Here is a 24,892-nt window from a genome sequence, read left to right as displayed (position 1 = left end):
AAACATTCGGAATTCACAGAGAGAACGTCGGTTCGAATCTCGGTGAAAACACCAAAATTAAGAAAAACATTTTTCTAATAGCGGTCGTCAGGCAATGGCAAACCTCCGAGTGTATTTCTGCCATGAAAAAGCTCCTCATAAAAATATCTGCCGTTCGGAGTCGGCTTGAAACTGTAGATCCCTCCATTTGTGGACCAACTACAAGACGCACACCACAAATACGAGGAGGAGCTCGACCAAACACCCACAAAGAGTGTACGCCCCAATTATATATATAATATATACATATATAAGTATTGTGTCTGCATTTATATTTGTGTAGATGAATAGCGTTAATTTATTATTATTTTTATGTCATAGAACTCGGTTCCAACAGATATGCGCTTTAATTGGATCAAGTTATGTGGCATGAAATGTAAAGGTATACAGATATGCATAGTAGAGTACGCACACAAATATACTTTTGCAAGTTTTCACGACCGGCTGTGCAAATATATTATATTAACCAACCGGACAACTAACTGCAGAGCTTTTGTGATTTCTGCACACTGCACATAGTTAGCATACAGTTACTAGTATTACATAGTGGTATAGTGATTTCACCACAAACTTATCAACTTGATAACTATTTGCACTCAATCCGCGTCTAAAGTCATTCATTAGCAGATCACGAAAGTAAAATATGCCATATTCAATGCTCTTAAGATGAATAAAAAATACTTTGCAAAATTTGATGTAATCATAAAGTCGCGCATGATTTTTATATTCCTAAAGTTACCTTCGGCCGCCCTAGCTGAATGGGTTGGTGCGTCACTACCATTCGGAATTCAGAGAGAACGTAGGTTCGAATCTCGTTGAAAGACCAAAAATGAAAAAAAAATGTTTTTCTAATAGCGGTCGCCTCTCGGCAGGCAATGGCAAACCTCCGAGTGTATTTCTGCAATGAAAAAGCTCCTCATAAAAATATCTACCGTTCGGAGTCGGCTTGAAACTGTAGGTCCCTCCGTTTGTGGAACAACATCAAGACGCACGCCACAAATAGGAGAAGGAGCTCGGCCAAACACCCAAAAAGGGTGTACGCGCCAATTATATATATATACATATATATATACCTACATATTTTAGACATACACAAGAGTGGAAGAGCCTCTATTGGCTTATTTGTGCTTATTTCGTGTATTCATTTATTTCAAAGAAAATGTATCCCATTTTTTATGTGCGAAAGTTATATTTTCAAAAAACTTAAAAGAGCTTTAAAAGATTTGTCGCAGTGCCCCAGGTTGTCGAAGAAAGGAGCACCCGGTGACCTTAATTGTTTAGCGGCCAAACCCGGACATTTATAGAGAAAGTGCACAACGATCTCCTTCTCTAAAAGGTCCTCACAGTTTATGCAACGGGGATTAAATGCTAACCTATATTTTCTGTGTGCCAATCGTCCAATGACCGGTAAACACAGCTATGAGTTTGGAAATTGAATGGCGTAGAGTCCACAGAACCTTCTGCGTCCTGCGTCTATTATACTTCGAGTGTTTAAGTAATAAATGATATTTCCTTCACAGTATTTGAAATTAAGCTTTCAGTAGTAAATTCACTTTTCAATAGAATTGAGTCAGCCGTGAAAAAATTTAGCGGGCTACCGAAATTTAATAAAAAAAGCTCTCACGGTTAAAAGCTTTACAGAAATACAAACTTACGAATTATCAAAGTAACAGGCCCACTGTGAAAACCACTAATATTTTTACGAATACTGGGCTTTACCTGAGACTTTTCGGTCGTATTGAAGGAAATCCTGACGAAATCTAACTAACACAACTAAAAATGCAGACTTCTGTCAGTGTTATATCTGAATGCTAGACACTGATAAATCTCAATGACGCTTAGGTGAATAATTCCTGCACGGTATCTTTTTTGTGTCATCTTTGGCATTTTTCAAGTAGACACGTTAAAATTAATGAAACTTATTATGAAAATGGTCGATCCTTATGAACAACATATCGCAAAATTCCTGATTTTTTTGGTAGAAATATCCGTCCGAATGAGTTGACAAAAGTTGGTGAAAAATTTCAAGAAACTGATTCTGCCGAGGATAAAAAAACAACTGGCCGACCAAAAACTGGACGTTCTGTTGAATATTGCTGTTGTAGCGCAAATTCTTGCTGGACAACCTTCAACATCGATTCTGGACGTGTTAATTATGTCATTTTCGCATATACTTGTTAGGAGCCGTTTGAATGAAAATAGAGTAACCTGAAAGCATCTAAATTTTTACATGCTTACAAAGAAGATCTCTTCAATCAACTAGAAAGGTACAGATAGATGTCTTTCTAACCAATATACCTTATGGATGCGATTTATGAAAATGAAGCTTACATTTCGAACTTAAAAGGTATATTTTTTTCATTTTACTGGATATTTAATTATTACTTTATTTTTACGAGGGGACTTAGGAATGCGACCTGGAAGGTCTATTCTGCACCAACTTTCGAAATAAATTTTAGTACAAAGACGACAGTGTTCTCATCGTCACCAAGCCGTTTCTATACTTGCTTCTTTCAGCTTATTAGCTTTGGGTTAATGCTAACTAAAATGGTGCGGTGTGGATTTTAGTCGCCTCATTCGATGCCAACCCTAAACTGGGGGTAGATATTTGATTACCGAATATGGTTTTCGTTTCTAGTAATCCCGTGAAAAAAACCATAGGTATCTTCATTCATGAATCGTGAGGAAACAGTTTTTTTGTTACAACAATTGGAGATGCAATAATCTAATCGCCTAACCATATAAATCCACATTTCAAATTTTATAAAAAAATTAGAAAAATTCCACAAACTTTTCCACTTTTAGTAGTTGGAATTTTCAGTAAAATTTTTGGTATGCAACTTTTTAGGTCATTAAATTTTATTGTAATAAAGTGCAAGTTTGAAGTCACGAAAAAATCCAGTTCATTTTTTTAATATTTTATAGCTTACGGTGTTATGCACTTTCTTCTACACTTCTCACAAAAATTAAGGAAACAGAAAAATTTCCTAAATTTCTTAGTGATTTTTCAAAAGCTGTATCTCGGTGAAAAATGGTCGCACGGAGTTCCGACAAAAAGCAATTTGAAGGTTTAAACTTCTAGTTATAAGATCTTTGAGCAATTTTTTTTTTATTTAGCGGTTATTTTGTAATCGTCAGTTAAAGGGCGACACAAAAATTTTCAAAAATTTTTCCGTTTTTTTTTTTTTTTTTTTTTTTTGATTGCACGGGCTCGGCAAAATTTTCCGACTAAAACTAGCCATACAATCAACTAGCTTGATTATTTATCTTCAATTGGCTTTTTTATTTCTTTCTACGATCATTTCTCTCTGAGATATCCGCATTTTACGAAAAAGACCATTTTATCTTTGATCATTGATATCTTAGCAACTAATGACCTAACAGTAAATGGGACAATGGTTTTGGAAAGGAGAATAAATGTCCTATAAGACCCTAATTTAATTTTTGTGAGAAAAATATCTTTTTTTACCCTTAACGTTGGTTTGAAGTGAACACAAAAAAACGCATTTTCGCTCACTTACAAATATTAATGTGGGGACTCATGTTTCCAGGGATTTTTACAGTTTAATATTCCACTAATAATCTTGTAAATTTTTAAATCAATCCATCAAGCCGTTTTTTCGGACCGATTCATCAAAATTTCACAAAAGCGTTAAAGAAACAAGTGCACTGTTTTGAAACATTATTACATAAAATTGAAAAAACATTTTTTTTTCAACTTTTTTTCGCATTTTTGCAATAGTACCTTATTAAATTAAAAAAAAAAAAAATTTAAAAAAAATCGAATGGGCTTTTTTCGTAAAATGCGGAACTCTGTACGACCATTTTTCATCGAGATACAGCTTTTCAAAAATCACTAAGAAATTAAGGAAATTTTACTGTTCCCTTAATTTTTGTGAGAAGTGTATATACAAAAATTACTTCTTACTAAATAAAAGTAAAAACACATTTGCATGTAATGAGATGCGGTTAAAAGATACCGTTATGATTTTTTTTTTTACACAGCATGAAAGCAGATTCGGTGGACATTTCAGCATTCTTATACATCTAAAAAATTTGGTTTTTTAGTTATGACGTTCTTTCTGGGAACAGACGATACATTCACTGATTTTGTGCAAAGGTCCAACATTCGCATTAATGGGTTTTAAATTGGTACTAATATAATTGCCTATGGCACATATCTATCAAATAATCATGTTTCCACGTACTAATTTTTTTTGTATCAACTATATTTTTCATGGTGTTTGCTTATCTCAGTTTTTCCATACCAATGCAACTGGTTGTCCTCAGCAATTTTTCATCTTACCTCTCAGCCTGGGTGATTAATGTGTTTTCATACATGCATGCATATCAACATACACAGGTCTTCAGTTAGGTGTGCATGTGTATGTATATACGAGTGTGTTCTTTCACGTTTGATTAGACCATGAACTCAATTGCTATTTACTTGCCATACGTAAATTGTGCACATACAGTAAGTTGCTTATGCAGCACTAAACACATCATATCCAGCATTTGAATGCAGCAGATATTTGGTTTTTGCTATGAAAATTCTGTAATTCAAAGCATTTTATGCACGAACGCTGCTGTTGTTCATGGTTTAAATTTTTATTTATCTCCCTCTTTAATGCTGATCATTAAATTTCTGGCTCCATAATAATTACCGTCGTGCTGTGTTAGCTGTAAATATACATATGTAGGTACATAATATATATCGGTATTCAAATGCTTGTTTTTTTATAATCACATTTTACTTATAGTATAACTTCATTCTTCATTTGTCATGTTTCTGCATTTTTAACTTAAAAAATAGAAAATGTTCTTGCCTTAAAGCTCATTCAAGGTTTTGCACAAAGCAGATTATAAAGATTTCAATTTATTATTGTATTATTAAATCATGTCGGAAGTTAACTTACAGTCTGCTAATAGAAGCGTGAAACTATTTGGAAACTTGGAAACTATTTGACAAATAACTGATGTCTTTGGATGCATAATACCACTTTTCCTGCTTCAGGTTCACGGAATGATAAGTTCGGCTATGTCACAAACAACTCTGATCTTGCTTTGGAGTGATATTTCTTTTTTTTTATTTATTTTTCTTTTATTTTTAACTTCGGTGTGCGAATGCATCCGTTCAATATTTTCTGCATTTTTGGACCTTTGGGGTGTATACATAGAAACATCATTTCCAATCGCTTTTCATGCGCGGAACTCATTTTGTAAAAACAACGCGAGCTTTCTAAATGTTCACAAAACTAACAACAACATGTTATATAAGTGTATTGGGAAAAGGCTACACCTATGTAGCAGCATTTAATATTTTTATAACGGTTCTCTAAGTTTAAATTTTACCGGTCATGCTTCTATTATACAGACTTTAGTAAAATTTGTGTATTTGTTTTAGTGCCACGTTTTATAATGACGTTTTGTACTTGATCCACTGGAAGAATTGGCTACACGCTCAACTTAAAAGAGTCTACAGTTCCAATGTCCCTGCGTACGAAGTTTCCAGAAATTTTTAATAGTATCGAAAATGCGTTCCGAATTCTGTAATGATATCTCTACGAATTCTGAAAAAACTAGAAGATTTATATAGGAATGTTTTGACCACTTTCCGAAGCAAAATTCCAAGAGAATTAAAGTTTTTTTGGCTTTCCTTTTAAAAGATTTTCTAAACGCTTGCCTTGACATATTTTTAAAGAAAAATTTCCAGTAATAGCAGTCTGTAGCGAAATAGTTAATCAAGATTTTTCTAAACTTTGTATTCATAAATATTACAAATACATATACAATAATTCGTAAAAGCTGTATTAAATTTTCAACGCCTGCACAGCACATTTCATTTTACAAAATAATAGTTTCTTTAAGCATTCTTTAAAATATCTTTACTATTCAGATTACTTTAAAAGTACGGTTTGCAGAGAAGATATTTAAATTACACTGTGCGACAGTGAAATTATACTTTTATAGAGACCTAGTACAACTTGTAGGTATAGTAAAACTAAGAAACATGGTATAGGAGAAATTTCCAATACACCCCCAAAATCTCATTTTATGGCCATAAAACCGTTTTTCAGTAGGTTGATGTGAACAATCCCTCCTAACTTCGCCAATTTCCATCCGATTTCGAATTTGTTTTTTTAGTTCGAAAGAACAAAAACAAACCTTTTTGACAGTGTGTTGACAATTTTTCTGAAATGACAACTGACGAGACTGTAGACGGAAGTATTCGGAATTTTTTTATTTTTTCTCAATTTTTCAATTTTTGACATCATTTTTGCGATATTATCCGATATTGAGGATGTTTTTTAGTAGACTACTGTTATAGTGAATTTAATTCTGCGTCGAATGAGCTATATTTGACTGTAATTGAATTAAAATTCATAGAGTTGTGCGAGTTTTAAGATTTTATTTTTTTTACTAATTTTATAGCAAGTGTCAGTATAAACACATCATCAGTACGAAACAGTACAGGTTTAAAATTTTAAAAGATGTCGGGAAAAACTAATCTTCATTTCAAAAATGTTTGCTAGACATGCCACAAACCTCTTACGTAATATTTATGCAATTATGAAATATTCACATCCTCTAGTACGTCACCTAGCTAGAGTACATTGACTGCTTGTGCTTTCCAATATTCAAAATAATGCATATTTTACAACCTAATTCAACTTTCGACTGGCAACACTGGCATACATCAATGAATTTAGGTTTTCGAACTTTTCCAGACTACTTAGCATATCATCATGAGAACCTTGTGTACCTTACCTTGAGGTGATGAATTACTTTCAATATACAATATTTCAGTGCCAACTTTGTAGTTACAGTAGTTACATAAACCTGGACACGGTATTGAAAATAGACAAACATTAATCCCCAGTATTTATCAGTTACCTATTCAATTATTTATACTAAAGAAGACGCGATAATTTTTAGCAGTCAAGTGCAGCGTGCGCCCTAAAAATCAATTTTTATTTTTTCTATACTTTATGTTATCGACATTGAAATTATAATTCAAGAGAAACTGAAGTCAAGAACTGGTCCTCATAATATTATTAATACACAAATGGTTACCGTTTATTTATAATTGCATTTTCCATAAAAATAATACGAGTATTCGATATGGGTCAATTTCTAGTAACCGAACCACACAATTAAGTCCAGTTCACTTACCCAGTTTCGGCCGTCTCTGGTGTTGTTGATGTCGTTGTCATTGCTACTTTTCAAGTTTCAAGTGCTCGTATGTCGACTCGCTTCTTTTGATTGCTATTTAATATTTATTATTATTTTTTGGTATGTTTCTCACGAACCGGTTATCCACGGTGCTCAAAACTTGTAACACTTTTATTTGTATGTAGTAAAGAACATATCTACGAACATTACATGAATACAAAGGAAGCAAAAAAAAAAAAAATAAATGAAAACTGTAGAACAGCAAAAGACGGCCGAAACGTAAAAAAATGATATCCAAGTTTAAGGTGTTTTCGACCGTTCTAACATTTTGGAGTAGTTGGTAAACAATTCAATACGATAATAGGAACGTTGGTTAGAAAAAACCACCATTAAAAATTGCTTTTGATTGCGTTACGCTTAGTGAGTTTAAAGCGTTCACAACAATGATAGTGAACAGACTATAATTTAGCGTAAGAACGGAAGTAAGGGCCCACAGTGCTTTTTAATTTGTTGGCACTTTGGTTTTTGCGTGCAAAAGCTTATAGGGTGGCTTATACTCGTATGCAAATTTCGCTTTAAGAATTTTATAATTAGAACTATATTATTATTTATGTTATTTTAAGCATATAAATATAGGAAAAATAACAAAATAACAGCTTAGCTCAAGGCCATCGACCCATTGCTTTAAAGGTCTTGGCACATTTACCATTGACTGAAATAGCGTGCCCAGGATAATTTCTGAAAAAGGTCAATATCGCAGGCCATAATCTGAGATCTTTGTGAATAATCTGACGAGCATGAACCCGATGTGTTGATTTGAGATCGATGGAAAAATTCCTGTTGCTGTAGCGTTAAGCGGCCGCTGTGGAAGTTTATTTTAAGCCGAAACTTTAAAATAAACTCAATGTTCTAACAACTCTGTATACATTTTGAAAACGAGTTTTTCAATATCTCTCAATGTTCTTGAAGCGTAAAGTGATTTATTTCAGTCCACGAAGTGTGCTATTGAGTGACAGTCAAGACCTCTTGCGGAATTGAGCGGTCAGAGTTAAAAAAACCTATTATTCCAAACTAAACGTGTCTTTGGGCCACGCTATAGTCCGTTTCTTTCACCGTCAAGTTAGTTCTGTTCGGTCATTTCAAGCACCCCTTCATTAGCTTTGCATACCTAATTCAATCGCATCGCAGTCACGATTTTGAAATTCAACTGCTTTTGTCACGCCACTCGCGTCCAAGTTGGTAATATGAAGCACCCAAATCGTGGGATTTTTCGTGCCATGGATATGTGCATATGTAGCGGCTTGAAGTGGTTGAAATGCAGCAAGTTAACCAAGTTGAAATGTCCATAGCATCCGACGCGATTACTGTATCGCAACTGACTATATTTGACTCTCGATTTCCACTTTATTCCCTGCTCCTTCTTCCCTCTTTCTGAACAAAAAGATCGCTGGCTGCTTACTTCACTGTAATAATCACAAGTTCAAATGAGGCGCTTGAACTCTCAATTCAGCTGCATTACCCAGGAGCAAAACAATAAAACTAAAGTTTCAGAATTGCTGCTTACCTTTCTTGCATTGCATCATCGCAACCATAACGAAAAACAAAAATCGACCAAAACAACAATAACTTTTTATCTGCATTCGCTTCTTCTTAGGGTCTCACTGTCTTTTGAAGGTACTCCCGCTTCTTATTGCGATCTTAGGTCATCCACACAGTTTAGCATTTCGGGTGCAGCAGCGCGTTGTGTTGATGGCACATGAAGGGTTTGTTGTTGTTTAGTTAGTTAGTTGGAACGCTAGTTGTTTGACGAGTCTTGCTCGCCTGCTCGCTGATCCGCGCCATAACAACACATTAATTTCCGCTGACTGCTATAACTTACATACGTGTAAATGACGTTGAGACCAACTGCCAGGCAGACAGACAGTCTCACAAACCAACGCTGTCGTGTGTAAGCGTTTACTGCCAGTTGAGCAGTACTGCCGCCGTCGTTACTCCATCTCATTGGAGCATAAACAAAAGTATCCGCACCCCTTTTCGATTAGCCATTCTTAAGTTGGTGTTGCTGCTTTGTTGAAGGTTTCGTTGTAGAGGCTTGAAGGCTTGGTGTCCAAAAACTAAAAAAGCATAACCAACTAGCAAACCAACAACCGACTTGCAATAGATTTTTTGTTATAGTCTAGTCAGTCAGTCGTATTTGAACTTTGACGGCAAACGAAGGCGCGAATTTCATACCACGGAGCTTCATATTTTCAACAGTTTTCAAGTGTTTAGTTGCTTTATTTATAGTCTTCCGCAACCAAATGGTAGGCACGAAGGTTTTTCTGGCTACGTCATTTTTTGCTTTTTGTTTACAAGCTTAATTGGATTAATTTTAACAGGTTGCATTAGTAGAAATTGCAATATTGATTTAAAAATTTACATTTTTTTCTGGGTCTTTCTGTTTTTTTCTTTTGTATTCTTTTATTGGCAACCAGCTTTTCGTCGTGTCAAACATTTCTTTCCCGTCTAATTATTCGCTTGAACAGCTTACAAACCGGATATCACGCGCTTCATTTAAGTAGTGCTATTTAATAATATTTAACATAAAAATAATCGTCAATGGACTCATCAAAAAGGATGCAGCGTCCAGCGTCACCACTGCCTGAATTTCAAAAATTAAAACTGCGCCCAGTGCCGAAAGTGAAAAGGCGCGCACCACAGCCGCCTATAAGTCTAGCGCTGAAAAAAGTTGGCAATTTTTTTAAATTGTTAATCTTTTTTTTATTAAATATTATTTCGACTAAGTTAACTGATTTATGTACAATTTTAAAATGTGCCTATTTCTTATCTTTGCAGACTTCATCCACAACCAAGACTACCACTCTCACCACTCCTGCCAAATTGTATGGCAAGGACTTGAGTGAATATGATGAGATTGATGTTGATGCTCTGCTGGCGCAATTGTCACCAGAAGAAATCAATATTTTGGCCAAAGAAGTTGATCCCGATGTAAGTATTGCGTATGTGCACATATTGATATTTTAAATATTAAGCCAAAAATATTACATTATTACATATTACATATTAAGCGAATTTTTAGTTTCTGTCAGTTTTTTAAATAACTATTCAAATCTGAGGAATACATATTTAAGGAACCAGAATGTGCTCTCCAGAATTTGTTACTTTCTTAAAAGTTCTGTGCAGAAGTTTAAGAACCATGCGTTTCAAGAAAATACCTTAGGTAACTAATTTCGATGCCCTATGTCCTACGAGGGAGTGAAGACCAAAAGAAGAAAAAGAACTAATGAATTTTATGTCAAATTTATGTTCGTTCAATTGTGCTTTTGGGCGTTTAGAAAAGTAGTTATGTTTTTGAGTGCAACTAGGGAAGAGTTTATCTAAAATTGGTGTGATATAGAAAGAAAGTAAGGATATTTGGCTAAATTTTGTTGTAGTGATACCATTTCTGGTCTAACAATGGAAGAATGAAGATTGGTGTTTGTAAATATTGAGAGAAAATCGTTTTCATTCGTTTGAATTACCATACATGACGTCTTTACTCAATAATTTCGCGCAGAGCAACACAAAAAACTGATTTTGGACCACTTTCCCAAAATTCGCCGTTGAGCGGCCACGAGAAAAAAAATTACGAATTTTTGACGATGCTGAATGATGGTGCTTCATCGCCGTATAGTGATTTTAGTTATTTATACATTCTTGTCTTGTTAATCTCCGCCAAAAATTGTGAAAACTAATCGCACGAAAATGTTCACGGCTTAATTACATGTTTTTGCCGAGATGAGTTTTTAAAACCATACTAAAATGGCTCATACATGAAAATGTTCTGGGTGCGTTTATGGTAACATATGTTAAACTTTCAAATGGAAACGTCAGATGTTGCTTTACAAAAAGAGAAGTGTGAAGGCTAAAAATGAATGAATGAAAAATAGCAACCCTCGTAATGTGTGGAGCTCTAACCACCTGGTGGCACTGCATAGACCACATATTTTTCAAAGGGAAATCGTGAATCGACGAAACGGGGTCGGGGTCAGTGAGTCAAAGGCATTAGTCAGGGCAACCGTCGGAAATATAGAACGGGAATGTTTATAAAATTGAACATTCAAGTCCTAGGATTAGCGTTGTTAAGTTAATCTTAATGCTATTGAAAACTGCTCTAAAAACTTGCATTGGAGCCCGCGTTGCTGCTCGAATTTAATTCCATCAATCATGCTCTGAAGCGAAATGGCTGTATTTTATAGAATAAAGTTACGATACTGTGTTCAATTAAACACGTACTTGAACTTTTCCGCAGGGCTGCAATTGTTAAGTTTACATTTTTTCTTAATGAATTGGAATGTATACATACACACATATGTATGAATAAAAAAATAGACGGCTTCAAACCTTACAACCATGATGTAGCTAGAAGCCAACTTGATACTGCCTCATACAAAGTGTGCTCTTCTTGTATTGTTTTTATTTATTTATATCTTTTTTTAGAATAGGAAGGAGAGTAATTTAAATTCTATTTAGATAATTTAATTTATAATTGTTCTGAGATACATTCAGAGGTTTGCCATTGCCTGCCGAGGGACGACCGCTATTAGTAAAAACTTTCTATTGTGCATAGGAACTAATTATGTATCTCGAACATGCATAAGTTCATATTTCTAAGACATCGTTGAGATAAAGCGATGAAAACCTGAGAACTTCTTACTTCACCTTCTACTTAAGTTCAATGCCGAGAGGCTAAATTGCTAAAACCTCATAATATTTGCTGCATCATAAAAGTTCAGTATTGTAAATTGTTAAAAAAAAGTAAAATAAATTTATTACAAGTCTCCTAAATTTTCTATCTCTTTAGGACAATTTCCTGCCGCCCGATCAACGTTGCAGCTATGAATGCGAAAAAAATCCCACTGGCCCATTGGATCGCAAAAAGCTGATTGAGCACATTAATAAGCAGGCCTTGGAAGCACCCGACGAGCCGGAGTTCGAACCCTACGTTAAGGGTACTGTACGCGGCAAAAAATGGGTGCCACCGCCACGGGATGAAAGTGAAGTTGCCGCTGAGGAACAGATCGCCATCGATTTGGGTGAAGAATATGAGCATGCGCTGACTGATGCTACACAAGAAGAGATTATCGATTTGGCTGGTATGTAAAGAAACTTCTAGTTTTTGGGAAAAACTGAAATTGGAAAAAAGAACAATTAAAAAAGTTTGGATGGAGACGGACTTTATATACCCGGCATATTTTTTTTAGTCTAGATTTTTTTTCCACAAATAGACCTAGATAAAACCTACAGTTGTATGCCGCCTGTAGAATGACAGATGGTTTTTTATGAAAACCTTTTTCATAGCATAAATACACTGGGAGGTTTGATATTTCCTGCCGAAGAGCGACCGCAGAAAAAACTTATTCGAGCAATTGTTGTTTTATGCCCGAGGTGGCGAATCCCGGCATTACCAAATAGTATTTTCGCACCTACCCAACCATTCAGCTACCGGGGCCGATTGAATTATTTTAATATTATCACATTCACCAATTTTAGGCAATTAATCGTCCCTAATTAATGAAATATTCGCAACTCTCTATTACATAGCACAAACCAGTGTAAGAAGTGTAGGAATGACATGTACGAGGTGTGTTCAAAAAGTAAGGTTTTCCACGAAGAATATTAACTTATTCACCAATATATATTTTGCCTTCTTCAAAATAATCCCCCTCATGCATACGAGGTGTGTTCAAAAAGTAAGGCGTTTTTTTTCAAATTTCGCGTGCAACGTACATTCGATTCGAAAAACCCGTTGATACAAGTTATTGTAGATCAAATACAAAGTATGTACTAACCTCATTAGGGTGGGTGTGGAAATACACAAATTTACTTGCATTTTTAAAAACTACTGTTATATGACAGATGGTCACGGTTTTTGTTCTTTCCAGCCACCCCTGTACCAAAAAGGAGATCTCTATCTATTTTTAATTGAGATAACTCATCCTCTACTTGAGTTATTTGTTGCTCAAACGGGCCAGTGGGCATGCAATGTATTCCCTCATTCATTCCGCATATATATTTTCCTACATCTATCTCAATTTTATTAAGCTTTTGCAAAACACCGTTAGGTTAACAAACATATGATACCCTGTATCGTATAGATCTGAGAAAAAAATACGATAGCTCTTGCTTTAAAAACTTTTAGTAAAAAACTGTTTGTTAAAACTGATTTTATCTTTCTTCCTCAGCTATTCTTGGTTTCCATTCTATGATGAATCAGGATCAATATCATGCTTCATTGTTGAACAAGGGTCAACCAGTTGGTATGGGTTGGGACGGCATTACGAAATCAACTCAACCAAAATTGTTCCCCATGGACCCACCAAATAACACAGATGTCGAGGAGTCAATTAAACGTGTAAAAGATAACGATTCAAAATTGATTGAACTGAACTTAAATAACATTAAGGTAAGCCGACAACATTTACGCACACACAAATAATAATGCACATTTCACCCTTTGCATTGGATTTACTATTTACAGAACATTTCCGATGAGAAATACGAACAACTTTTCCAAGTACTGCCCGATAATGAACATTTGGAAGTTCTTTCCTTAACAAATGTCGGTCTAACCGACAAAACAGCTCTCTTGTTGGCTGAAGCAATCGAGAAAAGCAAAACCCTGAGAGTATTAAATGTTGAGACAAATTTCCTTAGTCCGCCTGTTGTGGTGACCTTAGTGAAAGCCCTGCTCAAGTGTCGCACAATTGAAGAGTTCAGGGCATCCAATCAGGTAAGAGCTGTATAATTTCCTCATAAAATGGTATTATTTAACAAATAATTCAATTCATGCATTACAGCGATCCTCAGTGCTTGGTAATAAGATTGAAATGGAAATTACCGAATTAGTGGAAAAGAATCCATCATTACTCAGATTAGGACTGCATTTGGAGTTCAATGATGCACGCCACAGAGTCGCCGCCCATTTGCAGCGTAATATCGATAGAAGTGAGTACACGTTTTCATTTAGTTATTTTTTCATCTGCAGAATATTAGTAGCAGGAGCAATTACATACATGCTACATCCTCAACAAACAACGTTGGCTCTAGTGCAATTCACTCGATACCCTGCAGACTCAATTCACCCTTGATCTGACTGCCCATACTTGTATAAGTTTATTTACTGTATACATCTAAACTTAAGTACAATTGATTAGGTCGCTGAAAAATAAACTGATGTAAGCATCCCATTCTTCACATTTTTCACACACAGCTGAAATACAATCACCCGCAGCTGCTGAAAGCACGCCGCTCATGTGCTTACCGTCATCGTCACAAGCACCAACACCATTTTCACCATTATCATCGCCATCGTTAGTTTTGTCCGCTCATTTGGAAACATTGGCAAACGGCGTTTCATCATCATCTGCATCTGCCGCCAATGTAACCACAAAGCAGTCAATTGCAGCTGAATTTGAGCAAAAAATTCAATTAGCAGATACAGCTACGACTGCTGTAGCTGCTCCTGAGAAGAAAGAAGATGACTTAACAATCAATGCATCCAATTGCTTAGATAATATGAATGTTTTGCATTCATTGAAAAATGATAGCGATACAAAAGCAGCCAACGAAATGTTAGATGTGAAAAGTGGCGCTGATTTACAACCCCAAATGCCAGAGGCAGCAGTGGCCCGGCTGCCAGGGCCAGCTAACGTCGTTGTCGCTGCATTGAATATAATGCAAAATGCAAACGAGCGCGAAGAGAAGGAAATTTAAAAAACTCAATATTCATTTAAATTTTTTTTCGCGTAAATTTATAATTTTATTATTTAAAAATTAAACGCAAAATATTAAAAAGGTTACTTAAAAAATTATTCTCACAGTTCTTTAAAATTTAAATTAAATGTTTTTTAAGCTTCCTTCGGCTACAATTTTTTCGCTCGTTTATAATACCAACTCCAAATGTAGTTGTATTGACCGGCGTAAGGTAATATTGATTGCCCTGTTCTCTTACTCTCTCCCAAAAATGCATCTTACTGCGTTTAACATTCGACCAAATATCCACATAAATATTTCGTTGCTCAAGTTTCGTTCGAAAATGTGCCACAATGTGCAAAATCGCATTGTCTCTGCGTTGTTCATCGATCGTTCAATTGTTTTTGTTGCAGTCTCATGTTAATTCGTTAATTAGTTATTTTGTTAAATTGTTGCAGTTCTTGTTGTTTTTACGTTTCGTTGATAATATTGTTGCCCAGGTCTGTAATAAATACATAAGTAGTAAACAAACAAATATTTACAGTGGAATAAATAATTTAATTTAGAATAATCTATAATAGCAACTTAGTAAGAAAGAGAATATACATTCATCATAACTCAACGGCGGGACTTTTCATACATAGCGATTACATCACTAATATTGTGAATTTGTCATCATGCTGTCAAATCCTATTTCTTTTCCATTGTGCTCCGAAAACGCATACAAACACATTTCATTAATTAAATTAATTTAGCAATATCTGCCGCCATATAGGGGGTATACATATGTGTTGTCCAGACAGCTATTCCAAGCTTCATTCATCTCATCTTGCCTCATTCATCCTTCACTTTAGCCAAAATATGTTTCTTATGTCGTTCGTTTTCCTCCATTGTAAATTAAATCTTTAACGATTTGTTGCTGTTGTTGAACCCGGTTAAATTCCTGTTTTGTTATAATTACAAATATTTTTAGTATAGTACCTCCTATTAATATTTTTGTTTATTTATTTGAAAATTCCACTTTTACCAATCGCCAAATTCGTATGAAATGTAAATCTGTACACGTGTAAATTAAACAAATCAAAAATGAATATCAACGTTGTCTCATCATCTAAATGCACACACCAATCAATCGCCCAATCAACAGTTGTGCGCGTACAAAAATTGAAACCAAATTTGCCGAAACTAATTATGCCGGCCAATAGGGCATTGCCATCGCCATCGTCATCGCCGTCACCATCACCGAACCCACGCATCGCATTCGATCTCGAAGAGGACGCTGACAATGTGGTGCGTGGCGATGACTTTGATCCTGAAATTGATCCGGATAATATGGTGGTACCGGGTAGTCGTGCAGTAACACCCAGTTCGGAATTGCAATCACCATCGCCGGCATTCAATCAAAACGCCAACAGTTATAACGCACTCATGTGAGTTTGTAGGGAGCAAAAGAAAAAAACAAAACAATAAAAAAAAAAAATGAAGCGCAAACAAACAATGCAAGTCACCAAACAAAGAAACAAACAACAGGCGAGAATTAAAACAACAAAAACACTTAGTACAAACACCTATGTACAATATTCACCATTAATACAAAAATACACAAGATGTCCACACTCCACCAGCCAACCAATTCACTCAATATCACTTCTAATTGGTGTTTATAGTTACTTGCATATATGTATATGAAAATTTTCTCATCAAATGAACTCATCAAATATGGAATTTTCGTTGTAAACTAACACTGTTATTAAAGTTTTTGGTAATGAATTTATCAACTTCACAGGAAAGGCATTAATTGAGGTGCATTTGTTTCTATTCTTTTTTTATCCGTCTCACCATTCAGACTATTCGATTCCTTTGTGCGGGAAGTAGTCAATATTTATAGACATTTTTACCGTTTAAATACGTAAAAAATGACGAACCATAAAAGTTTGTAAAAATGGGTGCACATTTGTTCGGAGATTGCAATAAGCGTGTCCAGTTTTTAAGCTGAAATTAAAAATACAATAAAAAAAAACAATAAAAATTTAAGATAGTTAATTTGTGGTTCCTTTATGAGCACAATATGGCCGCCGTCCAAATTCTGCATTCCAAGTTTTATTGGTCTGATTAATAATTATTTATTAAGCTTTGGTGAAAGCTTAACGATGTTTTGGCAACAACAGCTGAAAGATCGGACACCTTTATTGAAAGCCCCATTATAATCTAACAAATGATTATAGTCTATAATTTATGTTTCGAATGTTAAGGTTTCTTTTTGAAATTCATATCATCTGCCTTTATAAAACCATCTGCATAATTATCCTCGGTTCATCGATAGAATTGCATTGAGTGCATGGATGTGCTTTTTTGAAGAAATCATTCTTAACTCATCAAGTGGCCAACTACCATCCTCATTTACTTTTTGTATTGCTCTATTCATTGCATAACTCGCCTTGTTCTCTTGACTGTCCATCTTTTTGCTTCTGGCATCAGTCTGCTCTCAATCGCTCATTGGTTATATCCATCTGCATATGTATATAAATTTAAATGTTGAAAATAAATACGAGATATATTGTACATACCCTGTTCGTTGAATTGCTTATTGTACTTTTTTTGTATATTTTTTTTATTATTATCCCTATTTTGTGAAGGTACCTATGAAGAATCTGAGCAAAGCATATAAGGACAAGTTTACACGAAATTTTGGATTTGGATTTTCGGAATCGATGCATGAAGGCCTTTTTTGGTACTCATGGCATCAAAGAAACACTTTATTTTACCCACGAAATTGAAATTTTTTTCGTAAATGACATTTTTTACTAAAGGCATTTTTTATTCTATTAAATTAAAAATTATTTTTTAATTTTTGACATTCCATGAAATTATGTTATTTTTTTGTATTTTTAAAGGAATACTTTTACCCTGGTGTTTAAGATAATAGTAGCGTGAGGAATTGCCAAATTCTAACTATTTTTGTTTTCTGTATTTAATGTTTTTATAAAACTATGCGCATTCTACCACGAAGTTCATGTAACTCAAAACTCCAACCTTTGTACAAAATTCACAAAAATTTAACAAATTTTAAAATGTTTAACTCTTATAGCCCATTCCATTTTAGTACAATAAAGTGTAAGTTTGAAATTGTTCAAAATTTTTCTTGATTATGACAATTTTTTTTATGCATACGATGTTGTGAATTTTCTGCCATATAATTCACATTTTCGGAAGAAAATACTCAATATCTCCACGAAAAAATTGTCTAAAATCAAAAATAATTTTGAGCCACTTGAAATTCGCACGTTCTTATAATATAAAACTGAATAGCCAGAATATTTCGAAAGTTCATTGTTTTTTTTAATTGTTAAATTTTCATTGTTTTTTTTAATTGTTAAATTTTTCGATTTGTATACACAGTTTGTAGCTCTGAGTTAGAATGCAATATAAAGAATAAATAATTGGCGCGTACACTTCTGTTAGGTGATTGGCCGAGCTCCTCCTCCTATTTGTAGTATGCATCTTGATGTTATTCCACAAATGGAGGGACCTACAGCTTTTAGCCGACTCTGAACGGTGAATGGGGTTTTTATGAGGAGTTTTTTCATAGCAGAAATAGAATGCACTATACTTTTATATAAACATAAACAAAAAATTAGTACAAAAAAATATGTAGTTAAAACTTTGTTTTTCGCAGCGCTACTAAATGAAATTAAAAGTTAAATTGTATGAAAGTTCAGCCAGCACAAAGTCATATGTTTGCTGTTGTTGTTTTTTTAAACATCCCCCCATAAATGGGGAATGCTGCTGAAGGAGTTACAGTGCTTGGCCGAGTATAAATCTAATCATTTGTTTGCTCATCATTGTCGGCATTCTTATTTGCTTCGTTGTAGGCTCAAGCGTATTTTTTTAATATTTATTTATGTTTTTTTTTTTTGTGGTATTAAAATAATTTTGTTTTTCAGCTTGGAAGTAAAAGTACTATAAACTTAAATTTGACACAAATAGTCTAAAATATTTTTTTGTCTGTTCCAATGAGTCACAATTCAATAAACGGGGATTGTGCATATGGTATTTTTTTAATTTAGCGACCCAGCTTTGATTACCTCAATTATTTCACTCATAAGCACCCAAATTGAAAGTGCTCTTGTAGCCACTCTTTTATTAAGCTTAAGCACCATTTCTGGTCATAAGCGTTTATCCATTTGTTTACACATACGAAAATCGATTTCGAGTATATTCAAATACTCTGCTTTCGTCCAGTTGTTTGACTTGACCATCCTCATTCCTGTTATCACCACCACATCTGTTCGGTCTCTGGTTTATTTTTTCCTTGTCACTGCTCTTTTCCCTCTATTCTTCTTCATTCAACTCTTTGGTCCAAATAATTCCCCTCTACCAACTAAGCAACAAGTTTTGTTACTGCAATACTTTGATTAAAATTCAATTGTGTCGTTGTTTTGGTTTCATGTTCTTTGATTTACACACTCGTACATAGTTTCCTTTTCATTTGCAGTTATCTAACTTTTACTTGTTTTTTCCTTTCTTTCTATGTTTTTTGTCTTTATGTTTCCAGTAAGAAAAGATCTTGAGTTACGCCTGCAGTTCAGATTTTTCAATAATCTGCATAGAAAGTCAGCAAGAATTCAGTAAATTTATAAATGATCTGAAAAACATATGTATATATACATACATATATGTATAATGAATGAAATTAAACAAAATAAACAAAAAAAAACTATTTACTAAATATTTAACGCACTCGTAAGTTAAGACAAAAACATAAGCACAGCGTCAATTGCAAGCAAGTAAGCAAATATGAAAGAAGCAAGGAAAAGTAATACGTCAAAAGGCCGCGCAGACGATCCATCCCAAAATAACTTAAAAAGTTATAAACAAAAAACTATTTCGACGGGTCAGGAACGCTGTTAGAAATTCGTAAACAATTTTTAAGCTTGCCTTCTGCGCTCGATTTTGATGTTATGGCAATTTTTAACAAAAATAGAGCGAATATAAAGCAGAAATGGATCGACGAATATTTAAAAAGGTCGAAAAATACTTTAAACTAAAACTAATCTCGTTAAAAACGAAAAAGCAAAACAATGATTGTGAAAATAGAACAAAAGTACACGTTGTGCAGAAGCAACGCGAAAATACACAATCGCACAAAAATTACTATATCATATACAAACAAAAATTAAAAAGAAACTAAAGAAGAAAAAACATTTCAAACATAAACGAAATGTTGCGCAAAAAAACTTAGGTTTACGTTAAATCATATACTTAATTTTCATATGCACCACCCACACGATAAGAGTGTGTGAAGCGCATGAGGAAACAAGCCGATGAAGATGAAGAAGACGAAAAACTGATACTGATACTGATTTATTTAAACACGATATTTCGAGAAATTCTCAATGGTTTCTAGGAGTAAATATTTATAAAATTAAACAAGGTATCTATGAAAATAAAGCAAAACTATTGATATGTACCACTTACTGCAAGCGTAGAGTGTTGAAGCAAGCAAACTTGTGCAATGCAAATTCGTATAACAACTAAACCAAAATCTAAAAAGGAAAAAAAAGAAAAAAAATTATTTTTAATTTGCTTATAGCAATATTTATAGCCGCTATGTATGCGTAAATAGATAGGCGAGCGAGCGAACGAAGCTTCCTAATCGTATGTGCTTAAAAAAATGAATATAATTTTAATATTATATACATAAGTAATTAAGTTTCTCTAAAAATGACACGCCTTTTCATGTATACTTTTTTCGCACCTAAACTGCCGTAATTTTGGCATGGTTAATTACAAACCCTGCTTGTATCCCCGGATTCGTCATGTGCGAGCGTGCTGTGTTCAGACTTTTAGTGAGCAGTGTTACGCTCTATGCTGCTATTGAAATCTCCACATATTTATAAATTATAGGTTTTATATTAGTTCGCGTGTACATCGGCGAAACACTGCCATATTTTGTGTTTATTTCATTATTGTGCTTATATTCTATTGCATGTATTAAACTATTGACTGACTATATCATCATTTTGTTCATAGTAATTTATTCATTTGTACTAAAAGCATGCGTTCACACGAGTATAAGTTCGAGTTTCATCCAAGTAGCGCCATCTATGATTTCCTCAAACAAAGACTTACCAAAACTTTAACACTTAGCTCCTCCGCACATGGCTCTTATCGTCATTGACGTGCAGCGACCGGAGTTGATGGTACACTTGCTGATCCGCAAACGAGACGCATTTCATTCGTCAAAATATGAAACATAGAGAGGTCGAGTGATGAAGACGAATTGAATTTGCTCAATTAACTTCTCCGTAGAAGGAAAAATTAAAAGAAAAAAGCGATCAAGGAGTTAAAGCAAGATTACTCCAAATTTCAAATATTTTACAGAATGTATAAAAATAATTTTAAAGAGCGACGGTAAACGTTGTTCTCATTCAAAATTAAAATACTTACTTACGCCAGTATTGTTTCAAATTGTGGCTATTTCAACGCGCGTATTTTTCTATCACTTGTATAAATTTACATATATATTTCACCGACCATTTTCTCACTACAAGATGTGGAAATACAGTGAAAAATTGTGTAGTTTACGACTCGTGTGGGTTTCCACACAAGTGTACGAAAATGAAGCGTTTTTCTCGCGTACGTTTTGTCACATATGCTACGATGCCGAATCGAGCTGAGTGCGGTGGACCTTACACTACATCCCTTTTCAGAGGTGTGCTTCTGAGCTTATAAAAAAATTAATTATTTTTTAATAAAATTCCTAGATATATTTATTTACTTTTCGTATATGTATTTGGTAAATGCCCATGAAAGCTATGTAAGCTTGAAATTATTATTATTATTAATTTTTATAAAAATTAGTGCTGCCTATCGCTAAAACAAATTTGTATAGAATTTTAGTTAGAAATTTCATTATTTTTTATACAAGTTTTAAAAGTGGCTGTTGTAGAATATTAAAGTCTAATAAATAGTTAAATATATATTTAACATTTTTTTCTTTTCAACCAATAAAACTACTCTAATAATTCCAATTTATTTTTCGATTTTGTTAAATTTATTGCCTGAAAAATAATCTATCATATAAAATTTCGCTCAAAACTCGCTAGTCAATATTACAAGTAGCAACATATTAGTTTTAACGAGTATATAAGTAAACAACACATTTTATATAATCAATATGTCCAATTTGTAAAAACAAGAACTTGTTTTTTGTTTTTTATTTTTAGTTAACAAACATTGCTAATTTCTTCTGATCAAAAATTTAATATCTTAAATTTATTATCCTGACAGTAACGAATTTGTTTTAGGCTTCTCTCCACCCTTTTAACTAAATTAAAAGTATTAGTTTATTGTGTATAGAAATATTCAAACTGATAAAACTTTAGCACTCAAAAACTCTTTAGATGAGAAATGAATAATTTGTAAACTTCACTTAGCCATGTCGGCACCTTTATAAGTACAGGGTCCGGCTTTCGAAGTGTAACCAATTAAAAAGGCGATACATTTAGTTTGGAAAATTACTTTTTGAGACTGGGAAATCTTGCTCTCCAAAATGGCCCAAGGAGAATAATCCATCAGATTCGCGTCTGGTGAATTTGAGAGCCATTGTGTGGACCTTTTGAAGTTCGGAACTTTTTTTTTAGCCATTCTTGGTTCACTCGAACTTTGCTAGATGGTTCCAAGTCCTGTTGAAACGCCCATGGTCTGCCACCGAAATGTTCGTCTGTCCACGGCTTCAAAGCAACCTCTTTTACCTGTCACGGGTACTGCCTCCTGGTGGCCAATCTATGACTCAAATTCTCGTATGAACGGACGGTCAAATAAACCCTATCATTTTGGGAGTTTACGAATTGCTCAATTTAAAAATTTTTCTCGTCAGAAAAAACAATGTTCGAAAATTGACTGCTTTCGGCCAAGCGAAGCAACTCCTTCGCTCTCTCAAGTCTGACTTGTTGCTGCTTTGGTGTGAGATCATGCGCCCTTTGGATCTTGTAAGACTTGACTTAGAGATCACTTTTCAGTATACGGCGGTTGCTACGGTCAGATATTTTTAGTTCTTTCGCCATTTAATTGGCACTTCGTCGGGAATTTCGCTCAAGTCGCTTCTTCACTACCAGTACATTGTGACGATGCTACCAGTATCATTGTAACTCGAGCTCACGAACAATCGCTGGTTGTGATTTCCAAGTCAAATATAATGCAATCACACATTTACGTTTGAAATCCATTACTGATTTTCTTTTTTTCGCGTTTACTCTCGGCAAAATGCTTTGCGCGCTTGTAAATAATACTCTGGACTATCATTTAGCCAAATAACAGACTGCTGTTGCCCGCGCATTCTGAAGGTAGTTACCTTTCGATTGCCGGACCCTGTAAGAAAAATGTGTACGTTAGCAGCCTTCTAAAAAACAAGTGTCCTTCTCATGTACCACTTAGCCAAGTATGAATGTAAATTTTTAAACATTAAATCCATAATCTGATGAAAAAAATTGGGTAACCTATATCTCAAGAATAGATAGCTAATCAAGCTTAGCAACATTCTTTGGTGACTCCAGCAGGTCTTGAAGTGAGTAAAATTGGTGCATGATTTATTCTATCCATTTCGCCTGCAATGGAGATCATCAGAGTATGATATCTTATATGTTGATCTCGCCAAATGTTGTACACGACTCTTAAAGGCCTATGTATGTATAAAAATATAAAATCAGTGTATAACCATACCCATATTTAATATAATATTAGTTTTAGGAAAGCTATAATTTTGGAATTTAAAAGAAAAAAATTTTATTAAAAAGTATAAATGAGTATTAAATATGAAATGATGGATTCCTCCCATCTTCTTTTATTTCTTTAACTTTTTCACTTTTCAAATTATATCTACAAATTAAAAAAAAAAAAGAACTTCTCATATCCTAAGCTCACAAATTAGTTAGCACACCTCTGAGGCATCTTCTTAACATCCCAATTATAAATACACACTAAACACCAGCAAAAACACTGCTTCACACTTTAGCTCAGCAATCATACAAACCAGTAAGAAAAAGAAAAGAAAACATATTCTAAAATATATTTCCAAATTTATTTTCTTGTCTAGGAATTAAACTGCGATTTAAATTTTTAAGTGAAATATTAACTCTACCCAACAAAACAAACAAAAAACTTGAAAAAAACTTCCGATGAAATGAATAGCAGACCTGAAACATACTTGTATAACACAACTACCACAAAAACCAAATACAACAAAAGTATCTATCCCTCTATGCAGTCAACCCGTGAAACAACAACACAATATTTAAATTAAAAAATACCTACATACATCCTTATAAATTTACTGAAGAAATAGTTAAATCATATATTTATTCATAAAATCAAACTAATGCCGATGACGAGAAAAATTATAATAAAAAATGTAATTAATGAATTGAAAAAGGAACTAAATAGTAAAGAAGCTGTGAAATGATACCGAAATCTACCGAAAACATGTCCGTGTATTTATGTATATACACTATACTCTCACTATGACTCTCGATCGGCGTGGATGTTGAGCGCAAAAAGTTCGTAATATTTGTAGTTGTTTGTTTTGAGTTTATTTTAGTTGTTGACTTATTTTATGTTGTGAAGTGAACTAACCAATAAATAAAATTTATTCGAACACATTAATCAAACGAAAATAAAACCAGTTCGATTGCAAGTGCCTCTTAATTCCTTATGTATTTTTTATATTCTGCATTTTTTTATATTTGTTTATATAATATATTTATTTAATTAATTATATTGAGTTAATAGTTTCTAAGCGTTTGAACTTTCTCGTATTTTTGCCAACTAACAACTTCGCATACAATCCTACCACTGCATTTCAGTTTTCGACTCATACTTTTGAGTTTGCCACTACCCCGATATGTTCTACGAATTGTTGCAGTTTTACTCAACGTTGGTCTTCAAT

The 24,892-nt window shown here is 34.0% G+C and overlaps 1 protein-coding gene across 7 annotated transcripts in view; it reads left to right on the top strand.

Annotated features, from left to right (window-relative positions):
• The window catches only part of LOC129247695 (tropomodulin-like), a 63,320-nt gene that overhangs the window by 30,852 nt on the left and 7,576 nt on the right, over positions 1–24,892 (top strand). For 2 of the 7 annotated variants that reach the window (XM_054886942.1, XM_054886950.1), the window contains exons 1-8: positions 9,779–9,939; positions 10,048–10,200; positions 12,056–12,347; positions 13,437–13,657; positions 13,733–13,984; positions 14,052–14,199; positions 16,094–16,376; positions 24,044–24,503. In XM_054886942.1, the coding sequence (XP_054742917.1) occupies positions 9,811–9,939; positions 10,048–10,200; positions 12,056–12,347; positions 13,437–13,657; positions 13,733–13,984; positions 14,052–14,199; positions 16,094–16,376; positions 24,044–24,050 (1,485 nt within the window). In that variant the 5' untranslated portion in view covers positions 9,779–9,810 and the 3' untranslated portion in view covers positions 24,051–24,503. Of the gene's footprint in view, positions 1–9,423; positions 9,516–9,778; positions 9,940–10,047; positions 10,201–12,055; positions 12,348–13,436; positions 13,658–13,732; positions 13,985–14,051; positions 14,200–16,093; positions 16,377–19,501; positions 20,381–24,043; positions 24,504–24,892 lie in introns of those variants that run through there. The other 5 variants (XM_054886967.1, XM_054886975.1, XM_054886959.1 and 2 more) reach the window with 5 other exon arrangements.

The sequence above is a fragment of the Anastrepha obliqua genome, chromosome 1 (assembly GCF_027943255.1).
Source record: "Anastrepha obliqua isolate idAnaObli1 chromosome 1, idAnaObli1_1.0, whole genome shotgun sequence".
NCBI lineage: Eukaryota > Metazoa > Arthropoda > Insecta > Diptera > Tephritidae > Anastrepha > Anastrepha obliqua.
The sequence above is the reverse complement of the archived record's forward strand: the minus strand, read 5'-3'. Positions and strand labels throughout refer to the sequence as shown.